Below are 25,520 nucleotides of genomic sequence, written 5' to 3' on the forward strand. Positions count from 1 at the left end.
ATATGACACACATTACAGGTTTTTATTTCCCCTTTGTCTCATTCAGAAGCTAAAGTTAAACTTGCATATTAGGGAAGCCAAATTCTTTTATAGCACCTTATGAATTTCTGTTAAGCTTAAGCAAATATATTAAAGCCAGGCTAAATAAATATTTGCTTGCAGCTTTTATATTCCCAAAATCTATTTTTCACCTAGTCATGCTGACTCTATAAACACTGATATTAACACTCAACATTTAAACAGTGGATAAGGAAAATCCATATAGTTCATTAAGATAGCAGAGGTACTTCAATTGTGTAAATAAATAATAATGTGACAGTATAGGAAGAGCACTGTTAATAATCTTCTTGTTTCACCGGTCACTATTTGGTCCTAAAGACATAATGAGAAACAGTATTTAAGAAAGATTTATCTATACAACTCAAATTGCTGCATGACTTTTTTTCTAAGTCAGCAAAGCATTTAAAGCTAGATGATAAGTGGAGCGCAAAATTATTGTGCTCCTGCAAATGGGCAAATTTGGGGGGGAGTAAACAAAAACTTGCATAAATTACCTAAAAGTATTAACCCAAACCCAGGCACATTTTTAGATGTATTTTACAGCAAAGGTAGCAAAAATATAAATAATGAATGTATATAGCAATAATGTTTCACTTGCAATAATGTTTCACTTGCAATAATGAAACATGTTATGTTTTGTTGAAATATCAAGTTTAATGGTACTTTAAAGTGAATGTCAATTTTGATGCTAAAGTACCCGGTTTTTAAAAATTTGATTAAAAACAGTGCACTTTAATTCATCAAAATTTACATTTCACTCATGTTGTGAAAAAATACTTACCTTTTAAACTTGACAGGCGCTTCATCTTCCCCCGCACTGTCGCAAAGCCTCTTCCTGGGTCTAAAATGAGGAACCCGGCTTCCTCCAATCACGGCGTTGAATCCGACACTGATTCCCCCTGGGGGGAAGCCGTGATTGGAGGATGATTGATTTATCATTTCTGACGTCAGAAAGGGCTCACGACGACAGGTGGAAGCTGGAGCGACTGTCAAGTTTAAAAGTTTTTTTTAACAACAAATGAAATGTAAATTTTGATGAATTAAAGTGCCCCTGTTTTTAATCAAATTGTTAAATACCGGGCACTTTATCATCAAAATTTACATTCACTTTAAGTTATTCTGTAGAGCTTATTCCCTAATAAATGATGAGGTGTGAGCTTTAGTGATTTGACTCCCTAGAATAGTTTAGAACCTGGAGAAATGAAACTAAAGGATGTTTTTGTTATCTAGAAAATTATTCATAAATAATTAGACAGAGATTCCAAATAGTTCTAAAGGCAATATCCCATAATGAGGTCAATCACAATCTTTCTGAGTTATAAAATGTCACAAATATTGCCAACTACTATATATTAACATTTTGTTATAATGCTTGTAAACTGAATAATCCCTTGGTTGCTAAATTTTCAATAATCAAAAGTAGAAATACCTTATAAGAACATATTATAATGAAACTTCAGGCTCGCCGGAAACAGCAGTTAAGAAGCCGCTCCTTAACTGGTCTGCCGCCTCTGAGGCTGCGGACATCAATCCACTTGATCACATACGATCGGTTTGTTTGACACCCCCTGCTAGTGGGCAATTGGCCGCAAATCTGCAGGGGGTGGCATTGCACAAACAGTTCACCAGAACTGCTTGTGCAATGATAAATGCCGACAGCGTATATTTGTGTATAAAACACATGGAGGGTTTGAAAGCCTTGGAAATTGAGCTGCAAGTCTATACCAACTATGAGCAGGCCTCCATAGAGTTTTTGGTAAATGTAGTGTGATACTTACTAACACTTAACTACTTTGTTTTTGAGAGACTATTCTATATGAAGTTACAGGGGACAAAAAAGGGGGCAAAGTTCACCCCTTCCGATGAATGTGGAGGTCATCCTTGTAAATGCTGTATGCATGTGAAAGTAGGAAACAAGTTTAGATTAACTACAACTGGAAATGTATTTAATATAAAGCATCATTTAGACTGTAGTTCTATTTTTGTAGTATTCTTGTTTACTTGCAGATTGTGTAATTGTCAATACATGGGTCATACTATCCGGCCTTTAAAATATAAAATAAAAGATCACCTCCTTTTATTGGATGAGAAGGTGATTAAAACCCCGGTTGCACTGCAATTTGAGTGTTGATCAATAAACTACATTTGTTCCCTTTTAGAATTTCAAGCAATAGATTATATTCCAAGGCCAACCACAGGGGTCGATATAGCGTCGGTGTCTTGCATGCACACATTAAAAACAGGATGTTAGAGTGGGATTTTTATAAACCTTATAGCATGTCTTTTGGGATTTACAATTCCCATGTTGACTGATATAGCTTTAGAGATTATTTGACTTGGGAAGTAGAGCAAGGTGATTGGGTCAGGATTAATTGCTGTAGGGGTGTCACACAGGATAGTAGGTGGGGATGATCATGTCAGTCACTATGAATATTTGTGATGGGGCAGATTTCAGCAAGACATTATGGAAACGTGCATGGAGAAGGTCATATTTTTATGTTTAATTGTTGTGGTGGACATGAGAAGAGTGAAGATAGGTTTCTTTGCTATAGGGAAAGATTTGGTTAGATGTAATTGTAGTGAGAGCCATCCAGATAGTGTTTCTGGTTTTATGTGCAATTGAGTTAGAGTTAACTGCAGTGAGGGGGAGGGAGTATCAGGAGAGTAGCAGTTAAGGTTAAATGGTTAGAATATATAATATATTTCACTTCACGATTGTGCCCTTCATTATCCTGAAGTAAAATATGTTATACTAATTATGATGGGGCCAAATAGTTATACTGCTAAATATACTTCCTATTACTTTGTTTACGCTAATTGTATTTGTCAATTAATTTGTCTCGTTCACATAAAAATAGAGTTTACCCAAGATACACAAAGCAGCCCCATGGTTGTAAAATAGTTACAATGCTGTTATTACAATATTTAGTCTGGAAGTAATAAAAACATGTTTTATAGTCTATAGTAACAGTGTAATGATGGCTACAAATAAAAAAGTAGTTGCTACAGGAAGCTAACCTATGTATCAAAATACTTCATAGTCACATCTGCCATACAGATTCAACTACATTATATTTATTTGTGAAAACTCAAACCATAGTAGACCAAGTCACCCAGCAGTTCTTTTAACTCTATTGCACAACCTGTTCCAACTACAATAATTCCATATAACACCCAACTATACCCCCAGACACAATCTATATCTCAACCACTCTATATAATACACAATGCAATTACCACTCTTAACTCTTCACTAAGATACCCCCTATTTTTCAACCCTAACAACAAACATATGTTATGTAAAACCGTGCAAAAAAACTGCAAAAATGTAACTACTGTATTTGTACCCAGCTGTTTAATGTCCCTTTAAACAATAGTAGTTCTGGCTGTCAGAGTAATATTAACTATTTAAATTCCAAACTAAATATAAATTATTTGATCTTCTTTACTTGTACTGTGCAATCAATGTAGAAGACTAAACTGAAGGTGAACACAATGCAGGGAAATAGCTCAAAGGGTTAAAAAGAACAAATTGATTTCATAGTATAGAGAGTAGAACCTCCCAACAACCAATGAAAATCAGGATTACAAATCTCCTAGAGATAACAGGTTTATGAATAGTGGTGTTTGTCACTGTGCAATAATTCTTCAGGTCTCAGGGTTGTACTGTACAACCCACACTGTATTTACAGCAGATTGTGAAGTTATTCAGTCATGTTATACATGGGAACCCTGTTTCAAATACTTCTCTTGTTTTGTCTCTCCGTGCAGCTTCAAACCAAAGGTGAGAGATAAATAAAATTACAAGCTTTTAGTGGGGAACACTTAGAGCCCCTCTAACTAAATAATAAGAAATAATTGTGTATGCTACTGCAAAAAATAACATTATTGGTGTCATTATAATTCAGTTATTTTACTATATGTTCAAGACGTTATGATATCATTTTAAAAAGTATTGTTTCTGTGTAGTTTTGTACTTTGTACTAACTGAACTGTGTGTGTATAAGATTAGGCAGAAACAGATCTCTGGTGGAAAGGCTAGATAGAAATCTGTGTGAAAAAAAGCCAAAACGTCTATAGTTCAATGAACTGATTATTTGTCAAATGTGAAGGAACTTTTCAAATATCTGTATAGTTTATATACAAAATGAATCACTGCACTGCAAAAGCTTTGTTTGAAAAATGAATGTTTTAAAATCATAAAAAAATAGCAAAATTGTAATTGCTTAGCATTCCATAGGGACACCTTTTGAATGCCTCATCTATTATAAGAAAAGGCAGGCAAAGGGCTTTAACATAGAGATACTGTACATACAAACACGTCTCAACATGTATATGTCTATGTGTGTACATATGTATTTACAGAGATATATACACATATAAAAACATAAATACATAGGTACACACAAATATACATATGTATATATATATATGAGCAGTTAAGCCCTTTGCGGTTAATTAGATGAAAACAGGTAAAAGCATATTTATGCATATTTAATTTTGGTTTTAACTATGTATTTTCTGTAAATTTTTAACATTCCAATGTTCTACACTTAGGGGAATATGTATTTATAATTAGATATTCAAATATATATATACAGAAATCCAAAGAGGAGACGTCAGCACCACCAATTCATCAAGGTATCAGCTTTATTTACAGTAACATGAAGACAAGGTAGCTGCGACATTTCGAGTCCATCAGACTCTTAAAGGGACATGAAACCCAAATTTTTTCTTTCAAGATTTAGAAAGAGAATACAATTTTAAACAACTTTCTAATTTACTTCTATCATCTAATGTGCTTAATTCTCTTGATATACTTTGCTGAAAAGCATATCTAGATAGGCTCAGTGGCTGCTGATTGGTTGCTGCACATAGATGCCTCGTGTGATTGGCTCACACATGTGAATTGCTATTTCTTCAGCAAACAATATCTAAGGAATGAAGCAAATTAAATAATACAAGTAAATTGGAATGTTGTTTAAAATTGCATTCTCTACTTGAATCATAAGAGAATTTTTGGGGTTTAGTGTCCCTTTAATCATGCTATAGAATACTACCATTCAACCCCTTATATAGCACCTGTGTAACATTTAATTAATTCACCTGTTCATTAGATGACATCATATATACTTCTCATGTTTCTCTCTCGCCACCTACTGGCTGTGTATAATTATTACGCATTTTAAATTAACTTTTTTCCTTTTCACTTTTTAATGTTAGGGTATTGCTGAAATGGTAGTTTGGATTATATACATAATATCAAAACTCTATAAAATAACAAATACTTAAAAAAAAACTATAAATGCATATACAGAATATCTAAAAAATACTTATAAAAACAAATGTAGGTCATAATCCCTATTTAATCCTACTGAGTGGAGAGTTTTTAAATTTTGTATCCACCAAACTTCTCTCCTCTTTAGTAACAATAATACCCTAAAAATGCCCTACCTTGTCTTCATGTTACTGTAAATAAAGCTGATACCTTGGTGGTGCTGACGTCTCCTCTTTATACATACTGTATATAAATTCATTACAATTATGGTGGCAATAAAACCATCCATGTCTCAAAAGTAAATTAATAAAAAAATTGCTGCATAGGAAATTAACACATCTAGACAAGTATCCCCGCTTGCTTTCACACAGTAAAACTCTGTATACACTGTTACCAATGCACAAGACGATTCTGGGTAAGATATGCAAATTAGATATCCAACATCTCAGATTTTTTTCTCAGATACTTGCCTTGATGTGCAAATTTCCTATGCAACATTTTTTTATTGATTTACTTTTGAGACATGGAAGATTTTAATCTAAGACTTTTATCTCCACCATAATTTTAATGAATTTTGATTCAACCCTGAAATTAGTTTAACCTAAGCAGCAATCAGAAATCTATCTGCTACTGAAGAGTTCTAACAAGAACGAAACAGGCTGTCTAGTGGTGATTTCTGTAATTGCTGCATTTTCCCTATTAGGGAATCGCTGTGTATTAACACAGTATGAAGCAAAAAATCTGGATATCTAATTTGCAAATCTTACCCAGAATCCTCTTGTGCACTGGTAACAGTGTATAAGCAAGCGGGAATGCTTTCCTAGATGTGCTAATTTCCTATGCATCAATTTATATTGATTTATATACTGTATATACTAGTCCTAAAGCCTGTGTACACGGGCCAATTTTTTAAGTACCGCAATTCCAACCCTTGCTCCCTCTCTCTCTCCTCTCTTTTACGCATCTCTCTCTCTCCCCCCTCTCTTTTGAGCTCTCTCTCTCCCCCCCTATTTTGTGCTATCTCCCCCTCTTTTGCTCTCTCTCTCCCCCCTCTTTTGCTCTCTCTCCCATCTTTTGTTCGCTCTCTCTCTCACTTCCCCCCTCTTCTGCTCTCCCCCCCTCTTTTGCTGTCTCTCTCTCGCCCTCTTTTGCTCTCTCTCTCTCCCCTATTTTGCTTTCTCTCCCCTATTTTGCTCTCTCTCCCCCCTCTTTTGCTCTCTCTCCCCTATTTTGGTATCTCTCCCCCCTCCTTTACTCTCTCTCTCCCCCCTCTTTTATGTTCTCTCTCCCCCCCTCTCTTTTGCTTTCTCTCCCCATCTTTTTTGCTCTCTCTCCCCCTCTCTTTTGCTCTCTCTCCCCCTCTATTTTGCTTTCTCCCCCCTCTCTTTTGCGCTCTCTCTCTGCTCTCTTTTGCACTCTCTCTCCGCTCTCTTTTGCTCTCTCTCTCTGCTCTATTTTGCTCTCTCACCCATCTTTTGCTCTCTCTCTCTCCCCACTCTTTTGCTCTCTCTCTCCTCCCTCTTTTGCTCTCTCCCCCCTCTTTTGCTCTCTCTCTCTCCTCTCTGTTGCTCTCTCTCTCCCCCTCTCATTTGCTTTATCTCTCTCTTTCTCCCGCCTCTTTTGCTCTCTCCCTCTCCCTCCTCTCTTTTGCTCTCTCTCCCCTCTTTTGCTCTCTCTCCCCTCTCTTTTGCTCTCTCTTCCCCCCTCTATTGCTTGCTTTCTCTCTTTCCCTCCTCTCTTTTGGTCTCTCCCACCTCTTTTGCTCTCTCTTGCCTCTCTCCTGTTGGCCACTCCCATCGCGCATGCTCCACGAGGCCACGCCCCTCACCCCGCCCGCCGGTCACGCCCCCATCACGGCACATCCGGCCATGCCCCATCACGGCACTCCCAGCCACGCCCCCACCAGGCAGCATCCGCAGTGCGGACTCCTCTGCTGCTCAAGATCAGTTATTTTTGTCCTCTGCAGTCTCTACTGCGCATGACTGCATCTGACGAACATCCCACTCCCACCAACTTTAGACCCCAAAAACTGCCTAGAGCTAATGTTAGTGTCTTCATTATAGGAACAGATATTTTAAACTAGAAGCAAAGCACAGCTAATAATGAAGCAGAGTTACCACTTGTCCTAGTTTTTACATAATGGTCCTGGTTTGGGAGCTTTGTCACTCTGTCCCTTTTAACTTCTTGTCCTACCCTTAATATGCCCTAGTTTATTTTTGCTAAGCATTAACCACTGAGACCCTGTGCCCAACCCTCTGTTCCTAGGAAGAATAAAAGACATAATAGGAGGTATGATGGCCATTGGTCAAAAAAAGAAAACTAAATCAATTTTGCTAAGCAGATCTGTATTTTTGTGAATACTCATTTTGTGTTTTTATCATTATGTCTTGTGTACTCTTTCTGTATATTCAGACATTATTTTAATTTAGAATTACTTAGCCAAATTTTATTTCAACTTATGTTTTTCTCAGGGGGCAGGGATGACACTCCAATACTAGCAATCAAATATGGTCGGCTTCAAGGCAAAACAATAAAGGTAAAAGAAACAGATCAAGCAGTCCATGCATTTTATGGGATACCATTTGCAAAACCTCCAGTAGGACCATTAAGATTTGCAGCTCCACAACCCCCTGAGCCATGGGACTCCATCAGAGATGCAACAAAATATCCACCAATGTAAGTTTGAAATTACATATTTAAAGGTTATTTTTTATTGACTATACTCAGGTTCCCTTCTAAGCCTCTCTAATACTACGATGCTCAAATCTGCAAGCCTCGTTCAGTTATGTGGTTTCTCATCACATTGTGATAATATTAAAGTTCTTCTTTTATTCTCCAGATGTTTGCAAAATCTACTAGACTCAGAGAAATTTAAAGAACTCTTACAATCAAATGCAGAGATACCACCAGTTTCAGAAGACTGCTTGTTTCTAAACATATATACACCAGTAAAAAGGAAACTGAATTTCAAGTTGCCAGTATGTATTGTAATGAAATAAAAGGTTCTTTCAAATATAATTTAAAAACATCACTTTTCCCAGTATGGCCTAGTTTCAATTAAGGTAGTAAGTTGTGGAAACTTGTAATAAAAACATTTATCTCCATTAAAGTATATGGAGATTGTTTATGCTACCACCATTGTCCACACTTAACCACCTCAATGAAAACTAGGCCTATATTTGTGTACTAGACATTTTTAGATGGTACTTCATACAGTATTGTAAGATACAAGCCATGCTGGATTTATATACTAAACAATAAGGAAATAAGGCCCTGACATTAAAAACTCTTTGATTTGACTAGTTGAGTAGATATATAATTTACTTTATTTGCACAGGTCATGGTGTTCATACATGGAGGGGGCCTGGTTATGGGAGGAGCCTCTTTTTATGATGGATCAGCATTGTCTGCCTATGAAAATGTGGTGATGGTTTCAATCCAGTATAGACTGGGTATACTGGGATTTTTTAGGTAAATATAATGACAATTTAATGTCCAACGAGACTATTATAAATGTATCTTGGCATATCATTTTTGTGGGATAATTTCAGTTTTGTTTAAATGACATATTCTTCTATATTCTATATGAATATTTCCGGAAATTCCTTAAAATGATCTGCTAACTTATACTAGTTTTATTGAAAAGAAATGCATTGGTTGATTTTGCAGTGGCTACTAGTAGTTAATTGACCTGTAACTATTAATATAATATCAAAGGGACAATCATGTGATAATAGTGAATTAGTCTAACAACTAAACATTCATGGTTCTACATTTGAAGAGCTTTCTTATTTTATTGTGATAGTTAATATAAAGACCTACACTTGCCAAACACCAAGGGCATTTAATTAGTTACTTTCTATATCAGGATGTTCAACAGGGTAATATATGTTAAAGACCTTTTAATTGCAAGACAATTCTGTTGTATTGCTATAAAATAACATATTAGCCATGTCTCCAAACTCCACCTACTACTTGACTTATTTGGAGCTTATATATAGTGCATTGTTTTGCAGTTCTTATCTGTTAAAGCCATTGAGGGTAAGATATATAGCACAGTAAGCGTTGGGAAGTCTGTAGTGTATGTTAGTTCTAATAATTAGAAAAACCACAATTATTAGAACTAAATTATATAAAAAGGGGACAAAATAAATATACTGTTGTTTCATCAAAGGTCTGTCCCTTTTAACTATGCTTTATCTAACAATCAAACAATTGTTGCTATAACTACCACATGCTGCAACCTGAAGGGAAACTGTTCATAACTCGCTTTTATAGAAGCATAGAGTGTTCTGTCAGCAATCTGCTATCATTCATTATCTCTCCTTGAATGTTTTGTAGCATATCACCAGATTGACATTGACTATTGACCTCAGGAGCATAAATATAGTTTTATGCACTAGTGCTTAAAGGGATTTGAAACCCAAAAATGTTATTTTGTGATTCAGACACAGCAAACCATTTTAAAAAGTTTTCAATTTGCGTTTATGATCAGATTTACTTATTGGGGGGTAGTTATCATCGTGTCAACTTTCCTGCCTTCGCCGGCCCAATACGCCCGCCTAAGCTCGCCTACCTTCGCCGCCGCGGACCTGAAAAAATACGCCTAAGTTATCAAATAAAGCTGTCAAAAAGCCGCGGGGCGATGAGCAGCGGACTGTGAGAGTTATCACTCATCCGATCTCGCTGCTCTTCGGCTTTTTCCCAGCTTTATTGCTAGCCTGTTACTAAGCACTCACACTAAACTGCACTATTCTACCCCCTATACCGGCGCCCCCGGAGCCCCCCGCAACTAAATAAAGTTACTAACCCCTAAACCGCCGCTCCTAGACCCTGCTGCAACTCTTATAAATGTATTAACCCCTAAACCGCCGCTCCTAGACCCTGCCGCAACTCTGATAAATGTATTAACCCCTAAACCGCCACTCCCGGAGCCCACTGCCACCTACATTATACCTAGTAACCCCTATCCTGCCCCCCCTATACCGTCACCCTCTATAATAAAGTTATTAACCCCTATCCTGCCGATCCCGCACCTCACTGCAACTAAATAAATAGTTTAACCCCTAAACCGCCGCTCCCTGACCCCGCCGCAACCTATATTAAATTTATTAACCCCTATCCTGCCCCCCACTACACCGCCGCCACTGTAATAAAATTATTAACCCCTAAACCTAAGTCTAACACTAAACCTAACACCCCCCTAACTTAAATATTAATTAAATAAATATAAATAATATTTCTATTATGAACTAAATTAATCCTATTTAAAACTAAATACTTACCTATAAAATAAACCCTAATATAGCTACAATATAAATAATAATTATATTGTAGCTATCTTAGGATTTATTTTTATTTTACAGGTAACTTTCAATTTATTTTAACTAGGTACAATAGCTATTAAATAGTTATTAACTATTTAATAGCTTACCTAGCTAAAATAAAGAGAAATTTACCTGTAAAATAAAAACTAACCTAAGTTACAATTACACCTAACAATACACTATACTTAAATAAATTATTCCTATTTAAAACTAAATACTTACCTGTAAAATAAACCCTAATATAGCTACAATGTAATTAATAATTACATTGTAGCTATCTTAGGATTTATATTTATTTTACAGGTAACTTTGTATTTATTTTAGCTAGTTAGAATAGTTATTAAATAGTTATTAACTATTTAATAACTACCTAGCTAAAAGAAATACAAAATTACCTGTAAAATAAATCCTAACCTAAGTTACAATTAAACCTAACACTACACTATCTTTAAATGAATTAAATAAATTAACTACAAATAACTACAATTAAATACAATTACATAAACTAACTAAAGTACAAAAAAAAAGTTGTTACAAAAAATAAAAAAAATAAGTTACAATTAATTTAAAAATATTACACCAATTTTAAGCTACTTACACCTAATCTAAGCCCCCTAATAAAATAACAAAGCCCCCCAAAATAAAAAAATGCCCTACCCTATTCTAAATTAAAAAAGTTCAAAGCTCTTTTACCTTACCAGCCCTTAAAAGGGCCTTTTGTGGGGGCATGCCCCAAAGAATTCAGCTCTTTTGCCTGTAAAAGAAAAATACACCCCCCCCAACATTAAAACCCACCACCCACATACCCCTAATATAACCCAAACCCCCCTTAAAATAACCTAACACTAATCCCCTGAAGATCATCCTACCTTGAGTCGTCTTCACTCAGCCGAGCAGAGATGGAACTGAAGTGGACATCCAGAGCGGAAGAAGTTATCCTCCAAGCGGCGCTGAAGAAATCTTCCATCCGATGAAGTGATCCTCCAAGCGTTGCTGAAGAAGTCTTCGATCCGGGCGATGTCATCTTCCAAGAGGCGCTGAAGAAGTCTTCTATCCGGGCGATGTCATCTTCCAAGCCGGGTCTTCAATCTTCATCCCGCCGACGCGGAACATCCTTCTTTACCGACCGACTACCGATGAATGAAGGCTCCTTTAAGGGACGTCATCCATGATGGCGTCCCTTCAATTCTGATTGGCTGATAGGATTCTATCAGCCAATCGGAATTAAGGTAGGAAAAATCTGATTGGCTGATGGAATCAGCCAATCAGATTCAAGTTCAATCCGATTGGCTGATCCAATCAGCCAATCAGATTGAGCTTGCATTCTATTGGCTGTTCCGATTGTAGCTATCTTAGGGTTTATTTTACAGGTAAGTATTTAGTTTTAAATAGGAATAATTTATTAAAGTATAGTGTAGTGTTAGGTGTAATTGTAACTTAGGTTAGTTTTTATTTTACAGGTACATTTCTCTTTATTTTAGCTAGGTAAGCTATTAAATAGTTAATAACTATTTAATAGCTATTGTACCTAGTTAAAATAAATTGAAATATGCCTGTAAAATAAAAATAAATCCTAAGATAGCTACAATATAATTATAACTTTATTATAGAGGGCGACGGTATAGGGGGGGCAGGATAGGGGTTACTAGGTATAATGTAGGTGGCAGTGGGCTCCGGGAGCAGTGGTTTAGGGGTTAATACATTTATTATAGTTGCGGTGAACTCCGGGAGCTGCGGTTTAGGGGTTAATAGGTATAGAGTAGCTTGCGGTGGGCTCCGGGAGCGTCGGTTTAGGGGGTAATAACTTTATTTAGTTGCGGCGGTGTAGGGGGGGTCAGATTAGTGGTGTTTAGACTCATGGTACATGTTAGGGTGTTAGGTGTAGACATCTCCCATATTAATCAATGGGATGTCTGTCAGCAGCGAACTTGTACTTTCGCTATGGTCAGACTCCCATTGATTCCTATGGGATCCGCCGCCTCCAGGGTTTGAAAACCAGGTACGCTTGGCCGTAAAAGTGCCAAGCGTACCTGCTAGTTTTTTGATAACTAGCAAAAGTAGTCAGATTGTGCCGCACTTGTGTTGCGGAACATCTGTAGTGACGTAAGAATCGATCTGTGTCGGACTGAGTCCGGCGGATCGAAGTTTACGTCACAAAATTCTACTTTTGCCGGTCTCTAGCCTTTGATAACTAAGGCGAATCAGCCTCACCACAAATACGCTGCGGAATTCCAGCGTATTTGAGGTTGACGGCTTGATAACTAGGCCCCATTGTATTCTTTGTTGAAGAGATACCTAGATAGGTAGCGTGCACGTCTGGAGCACTACATGACAGGATATAGTGCTGCCATATAGTGCTCTTGCAAATGTATAACATTTTTGCAAACCTGCTGCCCTATAGTGCTGCAGACTATGCTGTCTTATGTCCTATTCTTACCTCTATGCATTTCAACAAATGATACCAAGAGAACAAGAATAAGGGGCTGCTCTCTGGTGCCCACTATATAAGTTACTTGATTATTAAACCTTATCTTGAATATTGTGTTAATTTCTGGAGACCAAGGGGGCGATTTATCAATCTCTGTCTGACATGATACTCTGTAGCGTAATCATGTCCGACAGACATCGCTGAATGATGACAGCATGTGCTGTCGGCATTTAACATTGCACAAGCAATTCTGCAAAGGCTTGTATGGGAGGGTTGCAAGAAAAAAGTCACTCTTCAATAAAGGCCACATGCAGTCACGACTGAGCTTTGCCATAACACACAAAGTCCATGCGGCACAGCACTGAGGTAGTGGGCAGTGCAAGCTGTAGGGGTACCACACAAATCCCCAATAATATAGCACAGTCCAGAAGAAACAGCAGCACTCACCACTTATGCAAAAGCCTCCATCTTTATTGAGACTTCAAAGAAAAAAAAGACATTTCGGACCTCTAGTCCTTAGTCATGTCAATACATAATGCAGGTAACACACCTTAATAAAGGGGTAAGGGTTACAAACCACACCTCCTAATTAACCCCTTGGTTGATAAATCACTACTACTATTTTAATGCTACCTGGCAAAAAGAGGATGTGCCATCTAGTGACCAAGAGGCGCCACATAGACGATATATGAGGTGTATGGTTGGGTGACATTGGATCCCTATGGGAATTTGTCAGTCAGCTGAATAGTGAAACCACACATATTAAGTTTACTCTAAAACACTGGACTGTGCTTTGCCATAACACACCTAGGAGATTCTGAGGCCACATGGAAAAAGGTGTTATGGTCAGATGAGACTAAAATTTAATTATTTGGCCTCAACACCAACAATATTTCTGTAGGAAATCCAATACAGCTCACCATTTAAATATCACTATACCTACATTAAAGCATAGAGGTGGTAATATCCTGTTATGGGGGTGTTTCTCTGCAGCAGGCACTGGAGCACTTGTCAGGATAGATGGAATAATGGATGGGGCTAAATACTGTCAAATTCTTGTCAAAAATCTGCTGCCCTCTGCCAGAATGGGAAGAAGGTTTACCCAAAACACACAGCAAAAATAACCACACAGTGGTTGAAGGAGAAAAGGGTGAATGTCCTTGCATGGCCTAGTCAGAGCCCAGACTAAAACCCCATTGAATATCTGTGGCATGACTTGATAACTGCAGTCCACAAACGGTCACCATCAAATGTAACCGAACTGGAGCAGTTCTGCAAAGAAGAGTGGGCAAATATTACAAAGTCTAGATGTGTAAAGTTAGTAGAGACATATCCCAACAGACTAAAGGCTGTAATTAAAGCAAAAGGTGGTTCAACAATATACTGACAAAAGAGGGTGATCCTTTTTCCAAATCAGTGATTCTGTTTTTTGAATTGTCTTTATTTTTGCCTGACATGTTGGTGTTATATCTTTCACTTGGATGTTATAAGTTGCACTGAGTAATTACAAATGGATAAACAAAAAGGGTGTCTGTCTTTATTTCAGGCTGCAAAGCAACAAAATGTGATTATTTTCAAGGGGGTGATTCTTTTCAATACCCACTGTATATATATAATTATTGCCCCTTTACTTTTAGTTCTGGTGATGAGCAAGCACGTGGAAACTATGGATTTTTGGATCAAGTTGCTGCTTTGCAGTGGATACAAGAAAATATTGAGGCTTTTGGAGGTGACCCACAGACTGTTACTATTTTTGGTGAATCTGCTGGTGGAGTTAGCGTAGCTGCACATGTGAGTGTTAAGTATTTATTCTCTTTGGTGTCTAGTTTTTATCTACACTTTTCTATTAAACATCACAATCCTATGGACTCCATTTATCAAAGGGCTGGTGGACATGTTTCACTTTCATGAACCTAGTCTGCCCAACTTTACAGTGAGCAGGCAGCAGTACACTGCCTACATTTAACATTGCACAAGCCACTCAGGTTGATTGCACTCCACCACACTTTACTACTTAACTAGCTTTACAGGGCTTTGAAGCTGCTATCAGAGCTTGATAAATGGAGTCCAATATCTCTCAGTCATATTCAGTCACTAGGGTTGCCAGGTTTCTAATATTCAACTGAACAGTTGAGTATTTTAGCAAGATTTCCAGTAAGTTCTTCACAAAAATACTGGACACTTATATGTCCATTTTTTAAAGTGTTAACTAAATATAACATTCCTCCTTTGCCTTAATGTATTACAAATATGGAGCATAAACAAATGAGGGGAGTCAAGGGGGTTAAATTAATACTATTTACATGCTTTACTATCTATCAAATAAGTAAAATTATTTATTGTAATGTCATTTATATAATGTCAATGGCAGCCAAGGGGTACAATGACTGCCCTGTTGAAAAAAAAAAATATATATATATACATGGTGTGATCAAGAGCTTGGGATTTTTTTCAGGGGCATTGTGTGACCTCACCTACCATTGTAACCAGTTACCTACAGATTGGCAAGTATTTTTGTAGTGGTCAACTGGCAACCCTATCAGTCACATTTAGCTACTGGAACGTTATTAGGTGATGAATGTTTACTGTAGACTTGCAAACCATACAAGCTATGCACATAGCGGCTTGTGGGCGCATTGCAAGCTCTTTTCGACATACAGGGGGATCACTGATCAAACACTGTTTAAAGCAGTCCCCCATTCCAACAGTAAAACCACAATTAAAATTAAAAAGCTTATATAACAAACTTCATACAAAATCCATACAGTATACACAATAATAGAAAAAAATAAATAAAATAAATGCACAATAAATACACACTTAATGGAAATAATTCATACAAGAAAAGTCAATCCAATGCAAAGTTTGTGATACTTGCTACTGCAATGATCTCATATGTGGCAATATGTAGCAATATGTTGCAGGATATTTTGTGATTTCCAAAAAGGCAAATTGGCCGTCAGAAGGGATCGTCAGAAAAGGATCCTCTGCATACCGTGTCCTCTGTGGACCTAAACAGACAACAGGGACTCCTTAGGCGTATATAGGTAGCCACACAATAAAGAGTATAATCACTACATCACTATCAATATAATTGATCAGTATAATCACAAACACTACAGTGTAAGACAGCCAACACGACCTCTCAACCTGCAGCACTCCAAACTGCCTGTGATACCAGAATAGAAAGCCAAAGCCTCCACACTTGAACTGCCACCTTGGTTAGTCAGCCGCCTCGGGAGAGGATTAGAGTAAAAAAGTTAAACAGGGCAGTCCGTATTAGTTCAAAATCCCTGCTGTGTATTAAGACAGCAGTCCCAAACACCACAGGCTGGGAATTGATTGTGACCTAATGGGCAGCAATCCCATGTACACATGTGGGGACATCACAAAGGGGCAGAAACAGAACGATTAGCGTAGCTTCAAGGTAGCTGGATGGGGGAGGTTTTTTTTAAACCCCTCAATTTCAGCTCCCTTAAAAGCCACAAACCTCTAAGACTCCTCATTTGAAAGAGAATTGCCTGATAATTGGGGTTTGCTTTGGAATGGGTCATTATATGTGCAATAAAACAAATCTGGTATGTCTGGAGACCCCTGACAAAGTTTATTTTCTAGCAGACAAGTCCCTCTCTCAAAAAAAGATATGAATTCTGTCTGTATAGTCAGGTGGTAACAGTGAACACCTTGAAAGAAAACAAATTGCTTTTACTTCTGTTCTGTATAATGGTACCTCTCTAATCTATATTATAATTCCCAAAAGCCTGTATGGACCCCTATTTCACATGAGGCTACCCATAATGACAATTTGGCGAGGTGATCACAGTAACAGCAGTGGTAACTTGGCCATTTTCTGATCGGATGCTGTATATTAAATCTTCCACTAGGTCTCCACTGGAGCTAGCCCAACACATACAAATGTAGTTTGCGCTCGAATGAACGCTTTTGCTTTCTACTTATAATATGAACACAAGTTAACGTGGTCTCAATATTGGTATCGTGACAATCGCTAGCAATAGGACGCCTCTTGTAATCTAGCCCAAATGCTTTAAACTGTATCAGACACTACAGACTATAAATCAGGGTAATATGGTTTTATAATAAATAAATTACACATTTAGAGACCCACAATAAAGTTATTTAAGAGTTTTAAAAGGGACAGTCTAGTCAAAATTAAACTTTAATGATCCAGATAAGGCATGCAATTTTAAACAACTTTCCAATTTACTTTTATCATTAAATTTGCTTTGTTCTTATGGTATACTTTGTTGAAAAAATTTCTAAGACCTTGAAGACAGTTTTTAAAAGCTAGATAGCGCTAGTTCATGTGTGCCATATAGATAGTATTTAAAAAGAACTGAGATAAGTGGGCAATCTGAAGAGGCTTAGCTACAAGTTATTCACAGAGGTAAAAAGTATATTAATATAACTGTGTTGGTTATGTCATTTTTCTTATTTTATTTGCATACCAAAAACATAAACATCCGAAAACAAAATAAAAACGACAAAGAAAATAAATGTGCATTATTTTCTTTTGCATTTTCTTTTTTCGTTTTTGGATGCTGTTTCTACGATGCAGGCAGGCTTTAGCCAATAAATGAAAACCAAGAAGAAGCAGTGAATATATTAACAGGTTCTATCAGCCTTTCAGTGGAAGCTTGTGACGTTTTCTGGCCGTTCTGACCATTTTTGTTTTCAGTACTAAGTTGAGTTAATAGTTAAAGGGACACTGAACCCAAATTATTTATTTTGTGATTCGGATAGAGAATGAAATTTTAAGCAACTTTCTCATTTACTCCTATTATCACATTTTCTTCATTCTCTTGGTATCTTTATTTGAAATACAAGAATGTAAGTTTAGATGCCGGCCCATTTTTGGTGAACAACCTGGGTTGTTCTTGCTGATTGGTGGATAAATTCATCCACCAATAAAAAAGCACTGTCCAGGGTACTGAACAAAAAAAACCAAGCTTAGATGCCTTATTTTTCAAATAAAGATAGCAAGACAATGAAATAAAATTGATAATAGGAGTAAATTAGAAAGTTGCTTAAAATTGCATGCTCTATCTGAATCAGAAATTGGGTTCAGTGTCCCTTTAAAAAAAAAGATATTCACTGTTTTATTTATTTGTTTGCTATATTTCTTAGTTACCTTTAAGTACATTTTTTAGTTTTACCAAAAATTCAGTGCATAAAAATTAGATGTATAAATAAAAGAATACGTATAAAAACTAAATAGAATGACAAAACTAGAGCTAACATAGCGGATTACAGCTTCAAAATGGTAAAAATCTCAAACGTAGCTCAAAATTAAATAAATAAATTAATTTGAAGCAAATGTGACAATGAACGAAAATGAACTAAAACAAATTTTTTTTATTTTTAATTAAAACGAAGATTTTGGAAGAAATTCATTTTTCCCTTGCACATCTCTAGTAATAATACTGTGAAGTTTTTTGCCATTGTCACGACAATCATTTGTCAGCTGGATAAACACATGGCCACTCATTTAAAAGAGGATAATTGCCTTTTACAAATAAGTTGTCTTACAAAATACTCTGTATATTGTGAGATCCAGTGAGAGTCTACTTTATCCCCATAATATTGTTTTGAATACATATAATTATATCAGGGGATTATTCAATTTATCATCCTGTCAACCGTTCTATCCGGGCATCGTATATCGTATATGCGCTTTTCTATATGCAAATCCTGTGGTCGCGAAATATATCTTCAAGCACCATTTACAACGCATATATTAATCACAGTTATGGAAATTGTTATTTCAATGTTTTAAACTATTTATATGCATAGAATGGAATGAAAAATAGATGATCAAGCTGTTCACCAGGATTCCAAGGTTTTTTCGTCCCAGATCAGGACTTGATGCACTTTCTGACATTGACATCATCAGGCGTTTCAGATTGAGTAGAGAATCAATAGAAAGGCTATACAATCAAATATCTGGTCAACTGGAACCCATTACTTCTCGGACACATGCTCTGCCCGGAATGTTGAAGCTGTTGGCTGTTTTACATTTTCTAGCAACTGGTTCCTTTCAATCTGTTACTAGTATAGTTGTTGGCATGAGCCAACCTTCTTTTTCACGCCACCTAACTACAGTGATTGATGCTCTTTTGTCTGTTTTCAAACGGTATGTGTTTTTTACCAAATACCTCTGAAGAATGGCATTCTGTAAAGCTTAATTTTTTTAGACTTGCTGGAATTCCAAATGTGTTAGGTGCAATTGATTGTACTCATGTCAGAGTAAGGCCACCACATCTAAAAGAAGAAATGTATCACAACAAGAAGTTTTTTCATTCTTTGAACATCCAGATGGTTTGTGATGCTGGTTTGAAAATTATGACAGTCTGCCCTGTATAATAAATTTGAGGAAGGACAAATGCCAGCAGGATGGCTACTAGGTATGATTATGAAAATGAATAGATAATGAAAAATTAATATATATCAATCTCTCTCTCTCTCTCTCTCTCTCTCTCTCTCTCTCTCTCTCTTTCTTTCTCTCTTTATTAGTTTTTCTCTTTCTTCATATCTCTCTCTTTTTTCTAAATTTTTTAATGAGTATATTTTTTTGACTTATGCTCATTCTATATATATATATATATATATATATATATATATATATATATATATATATATATATATATATATATATATATTTACCTGGCTCTATATATCTATTAAAATGTATCTCAAAATATATATTTCTCCATCGATCTCTAACTCTATCTCTGTCTTTCTTACTCTCTCTCTCTCTATTTATATTTCAATAAAAATATTCATATTTTTTTTATATCTTTTTCTCTATTTCTTTCATCTCTCTTTTGCTCTATCTCTCTCTCTCTCTGTTTTGATCTCTCTCTCTATATCTTAGTCTCTCTGTATCTCTATCTATATCTCTCTCTATCAATCTTTGTAATTATCTATCTCCCTCTCTCTTTCTCTCTATTTCTAAATAACAGGAGAGTTGCATAGAGCAATTTTTTTTTTAATTGGAATAATATTTATAAGTTCACAATCAAGAATCAGTAATTACTAAAGATTGTCAACTTTTAAATGTACAGTTAGTAGATTAAAAATTAATGATTGCTCCAACCAATACTGCTTTTTTATTTTTCTATATCTAAATATTGATATCTATATATATATATATAATTAATTTTTACATTTTATATTTATTTATTTATATATATATATATATATATATATATATATATATATGTACTGTGTATATATATATATATATAGCATTTACTGTGCGTTATTATTACATCATAATATTTTTTAATCCTTTAGTTTTAGTCCCTGCTTTTCTTTATTTATGTGTTCTGTTTGCTGCAGCACCACCACGGTCACTGCATTTTGGGTGCCATATCTGCTTGTATTTATCTATCTATATATATTTATATTTAAAAAAATCTAAATGTTTTTTAAATATATTAATTATATATTAAGACATTCCAATTTGTATAACTATTTTTGTTTTTCAAAAGGAGATGCAGGATATTCCTGTCGGAACTGGCTACTTACTCCTGTAAATATTCCACGAACAAGATCAGAAATGCGGTACAATGAAGCCCACAAAACCACTAGGAGTGTTATTGAAAGGACCTTTGGAATGCTCAAAAGCTGTTTTCATTGTTTAGATGAATCCGGAGGCACTCTTCAATACGTTCCTGAGAAAGTTGCTGTTATAGTGTTGGTCTGTTGCATGTTGCATAACATTGATTTACGACAATCTAACATAGAGGAACTAGAAATTATAATACATGAGGAAGATGGTGTGGAATCTGTTCCTCAAGATGTAGTCAAAGGGGGTACACATGCACGTAACCAATTGATAGCAAGTCATTTTATAGGTGAATAAAATCTAAATTATATTTTATTTATGTATTGATGTTAAAAAAAATTATAACAATAATTATAAACAATGTCTTCTTATATACACAGGTTAACTTGAAAACATTTCAGAAGAAGTTCAACCATGAAAATCTAGAATTCAAAAATGAAAAAAATTCTACAATTTTTTTTTCCAAATTTGGATTATGAGAGTGATGTGTAATGTAAAAATATATATAGGCAGATTATAATCTCCTGTTCAAATTTAAAAAATGTATTTGCCTATTATGTTTTTTGTTATATATATATATATATATATATATATATATATATATATATATATATATATACATACACACAACACAGAAATATAAGAATATATATTCTGGAAATAAAATTAAAAATATTAAACAAATCTTTCTCTGAATATCTAACCCTTTTTAAATATCTGTATATGCTTTATTTAACATTAATATCAATACTCTATTAAATTCTTCAATATCTCTATCTCCATCACCATATATCTTTCTACCTCTATCTATTTTATATATTTTAAATATCGTTCTCTCCCTCAAAATCACATATATTAATTAACTATCTTAGCATGCAATTAACTCTAAGCTTCTCTGTATTAAACCATTTACAATATCCCTGTCTACCTATGTCTAAATCAATCATTCAATAATTCTCTATGCCTTTATCCACAAAACACAATACCTATCTCTCTCTAATATTTCTTTCACCAACTCTATTTTTCATTATATCAGAAAAAATAATCAATGCAAATCTGTCAATGCACCCCTTACTAACTATCTTTCAGAATCTATCTACCACACCTTTCATCATTATATTTCTTAGACACTTTTCACAAAAATATATAGGGTATATGGGTCCAGCTAACCCTATTTCTGTGCCCCCGAACTGTAAGTGAGGTGCTGTCTTCCCCTGTGAATTTTTGAATCATTATATTTCTGGTACTCTATGCCTTCATATCTCTGTATCTTTCTCACAATGTGCTATTCTCTCGCTTTTTCAATCCTCCCCACCAACTATATATATTTACCTTTATATCACTATTTTTTAATATTTCTTTATCTATCACTCTACCATTATCAATCTCTCATTATATCTTTCTTATTATTGATTTTATCTCTCCTCAGTTATTCTGTCTCTTTTTATTTTTGACTCTTTAACAACAAATATTTAATTTTTGGGACATGAATTATTTTGCTTCTCTGTGTCTATCTTTCTCTCTCTCTATCCCTGTATTTCTATATTATTTTGACAAAATCAATGCATACATCAATTTCATCCACTCTCCTATGTTAACAGGCACATTTATCGATCTAACTCCACCATACTCGAAAAATAGTTTTTTTTTTTATTTGTTTGACACTATATTTCTCTTTATAACACTAACCGCAATATCAAGTAAATTAATATATACATTAGCGTATATATAAACTTTTTTTTCTCAATAACTCTATACATATATGACGCTGCATCTCTATCATTGCAACTATTTGCTCAGGTACAAACGGATCATTGTAAGTATGACTCTATTTTTTATCTATGTTTATAACATCTTTTTTTTTTATATCGCAGATCATTTTTATGACTAGCTCTATCTATGTCGCTCAACTTTACTGTCGCTTCTCTTGCGATCTCTCTATCTCTAGCTCTAATGATGTTTTCAAAATTTAAATTTTTCTATCAACATACATATATCCTTCGGGCTCTCTATCTGACACTATCAATCTCTAATTTACTCCAACTGTATCTCTATATCTAATTTTCTTTCTAATAGACTCTAAATCTTGTTCTCTCTATCTACATATCTCACTCTACATTCCTCAGTTCAACGATTTATATCCCTCAATGCATCACTTTTTCGATATATATGGTTATCAATAATTCTATTTATTTGCATGCCCCTCTTTATTGTAATGTACATGCATCAATGTCATTGCTCTATCTCTAATTATTTATATATGATTCCTTAAACAGCTCTCTATTCATGACATTCACTCTTCTCTCTATTATTAATATTACATACGTATATATGATTATATATATTTGTTTATATTTGTACCATCAATCAAATAATGTTTTTTTCTATGTTCGATTTACTGTACTTACAATAATTATACATTTTTTAAATAAATTTGCAAACTATCATGATATATTAACATTTTATTAAAACAAGAAGACACCATATTAAAACTTTATTGCAAATATTAAATAACTATGTAAACATCAATCTATATTTTTACAACGCAAGTTCAATAACTACAAAACTTATTTAAACATATAATGAAACTTTACCTAATATCCAATGCAAGATTAAGAAATTAAAGTGCATTTAATATACATGTATTGAATTACAAAGTAATATAAACATAACACAAATTATTTAAACCAAATATGATATAAAAAATTACGTTTTATCTTAACACATATCTCATAAAATAATATAAACTTTAACATCGAATTATATCAAAGATGTGTTTCAGAATATACTCAAATTATTGATATATTACGTAAGTAGGTTCAACCCATTTATTGAAAATCATTAGCAAGATGTCTCGACGTTCTCCGTTCACTGCTGGAGAGCTAATTATTTTAGTTTATGGGATGGAGAAATATTTTCCGAGAAGAATAGGAGGTGTTTGCTCTGTTAAACAAGATCAACGCGATTATCTTGTTTATGAGATAATCCGAAGGATGTATCGGGTATCTGGAATTAAAAGAACAAGAAGACAGTGCCTTCAACACTATTCGGATCTACATAGACGTGAAAAAGAATACCATTCTAGCATTCAAAGTCTCATTAGAGTTTGTAAGTGTTGACTACATACATTTATTTATTTATATATTATTATTTTTTTGGTAGTATTCAATTGTAACCTTTAAAGCTGTTTATTACAATAATGTAATGCGTTTGTTATGACGCATTTAATTAATTTTAAAGAAAGATAGAAAGAGAGAGAGAGAGATAGAACTACAGGGAGTGCAGAATTATTAGGCAAGTTGTATTTTTGAGGATTCATTTTATTATTGAACAACAACCATGTTCTCAATGAACCCAAAAAACTCATTAATATCAAAGCTGAATAGTTTTGGAAGTAGTTTTTAGTTTGTTTTTAGTTATAGCTATTTTAGGGGGATATCTGTGTGTGCAGGTGACTATTACTGTGCATAATTATTAGGCAACTTAACAAAAAACAAATATATACCCATTTCAATTATTTATTTTTACCAGTGAAACCAATATAACATCTCAACATTCACAAATATACATTTCTGACATTCAAAAACAAAACAAAAACAAATCAGTGACCAATATAGCCACCTTTCTTTGCAAGGACACTCAAAAGCCTGCCATCCATGGATTCTGTCAGTGTTTTGATCTGTTCACCATCAACATTGCGTGCAGCAGCAACCACAGCCTCCCAGACACTGTTCAGAGAGGTGTACTGTTTTCCCTCCTTGTAAATCTCACATTTGATGATGGACCACAGGTTCTCAATAGGGTTCAGATTAGGTGAACAAGGAGGCCATGTCATTAGATTTTCTTCTTTTATACCCTTTCTTGCCAGCCACGCTCTGGAGTACTTGGACGCGTGTGATGGAGCATTGTCCTGCATGAAAATCATGTTTTTCTTGAAGGATGCAGACTTCTTCCTGTACCACTGCTTGAAGAAGGTGTCTTCCAGAAACTGGCAGTAGGACTGGGAGTTGAGCTTGACTCCATCCTCAACCCGAAAAGGCCCCACAAGCTCATCTTTGATGATACCAGCCCAAACCAGTACTCCACCTCCACCTTGCTGGCGTCTGAGTCGGACTGGAGCTCTCTGCCCTTTACCAATCCAGCCACGGGCCCATCCATCTGGCCCATCAAGACTCACTCTCATTTCATCAGTCCATAAAACCTTAGAAAAATCAGTCTTGAGATATCTCTTGGCCCAGTCTTGACATTTCAGCTTGTGTGTCTTGTTCAGTGGTGGTCGTCTTTCAGCCTTTCTTACCTTGGCCATGTCTCTGAGTATTGCACACCTTGTGCTTTTGGGCACTCCAGTGATGTTGCAGTTATGAAATATGGCCAAACTGGTGGCAAGTGGCATCTTGGCAGCTGCACGCTTGACTTTTCTCAGTTCATGGGCAGTTATTTTGCGCCTTGGTTTTTCCACACGCTTCTTGCGACCCTGATGACTATTTTGAATGAAACACTTGATTGTTCGATGATCACGCTTCAGAAGCTTTGCAATTTTAAGAGTGCTGCATCCCTCTGCAAGATATCTCACTATTTTTGACTTTTCTGAGCCTGTCAAGTCCTTCTTTTGACCCATTTTGCCAAATGAAAGGAAGTTGCCTAATAATTATGCACACCTGATATAGGTTGTTGATGTCATTAGACCACACCACTTCTCATTACAGAGATGCACATCACCTAATATGCTTAATTGGTAGTAGGCTTTGGAGCCTATACAGCTTGGAGTAAGACAACATGCATAAAGAGGATGATGTGGTCACAATACTAATTTGCCTAATAATTCTGCACTCCCTGTAG

At 35.3% G+C, this 25,520-nt stretch overlaps 1 protein-coding gene across 1 annotated transcript in view; it reads left to right on the plus strand.

The window, feature by feature from the left end:
* Positions 1-3,729: 3,729 nt before the first annotated feature.
* Positions 3,730-25,520, plus strand: part of LOC128642302 (fatty acyl-CoA hydrolase precursor, medium chain) — a 93,244-nt gene continuing 71,453 nt past the window's right edge. The window contains exons 1-5 of the mRNA XM_053695029.1: positions 3,730-3,844; positions 7,810-8,014; positions 8,178-8,316; positions 8,676-8,809; positions 14,731-14,884. Of these exons, the coding sequence (XP_053551004.1) occupies positions 3,775-3,844; positions 7,810-8,014; positions 8,178-8,316; positions 8,676-8,809; positions 14,731-14,884 (702 nt within the window). The 5' untranslated portion in view covers positions 3,730-3,774. The remainder of the gene's footprint in view (positions 3,845-7,809; positions 8,015-8,177; positions 8,317-8,675; positions 8,810-14,730; positions 14,885-25,520) is intronic.

This window comes from Bombina bombina, chromosome 1, assembly GCF_027579735.1.
Source record: "Bombina bombina isolate aBomBom1 chromosome 1, aBomBom1.pri, whole genome shotgun sequence".
Lineage (NCBI taxonomy): Eukaryota > Metazoa > Chordata > Amphibia > Anura > Bombinatoridae > Bombina > Bombina bombina.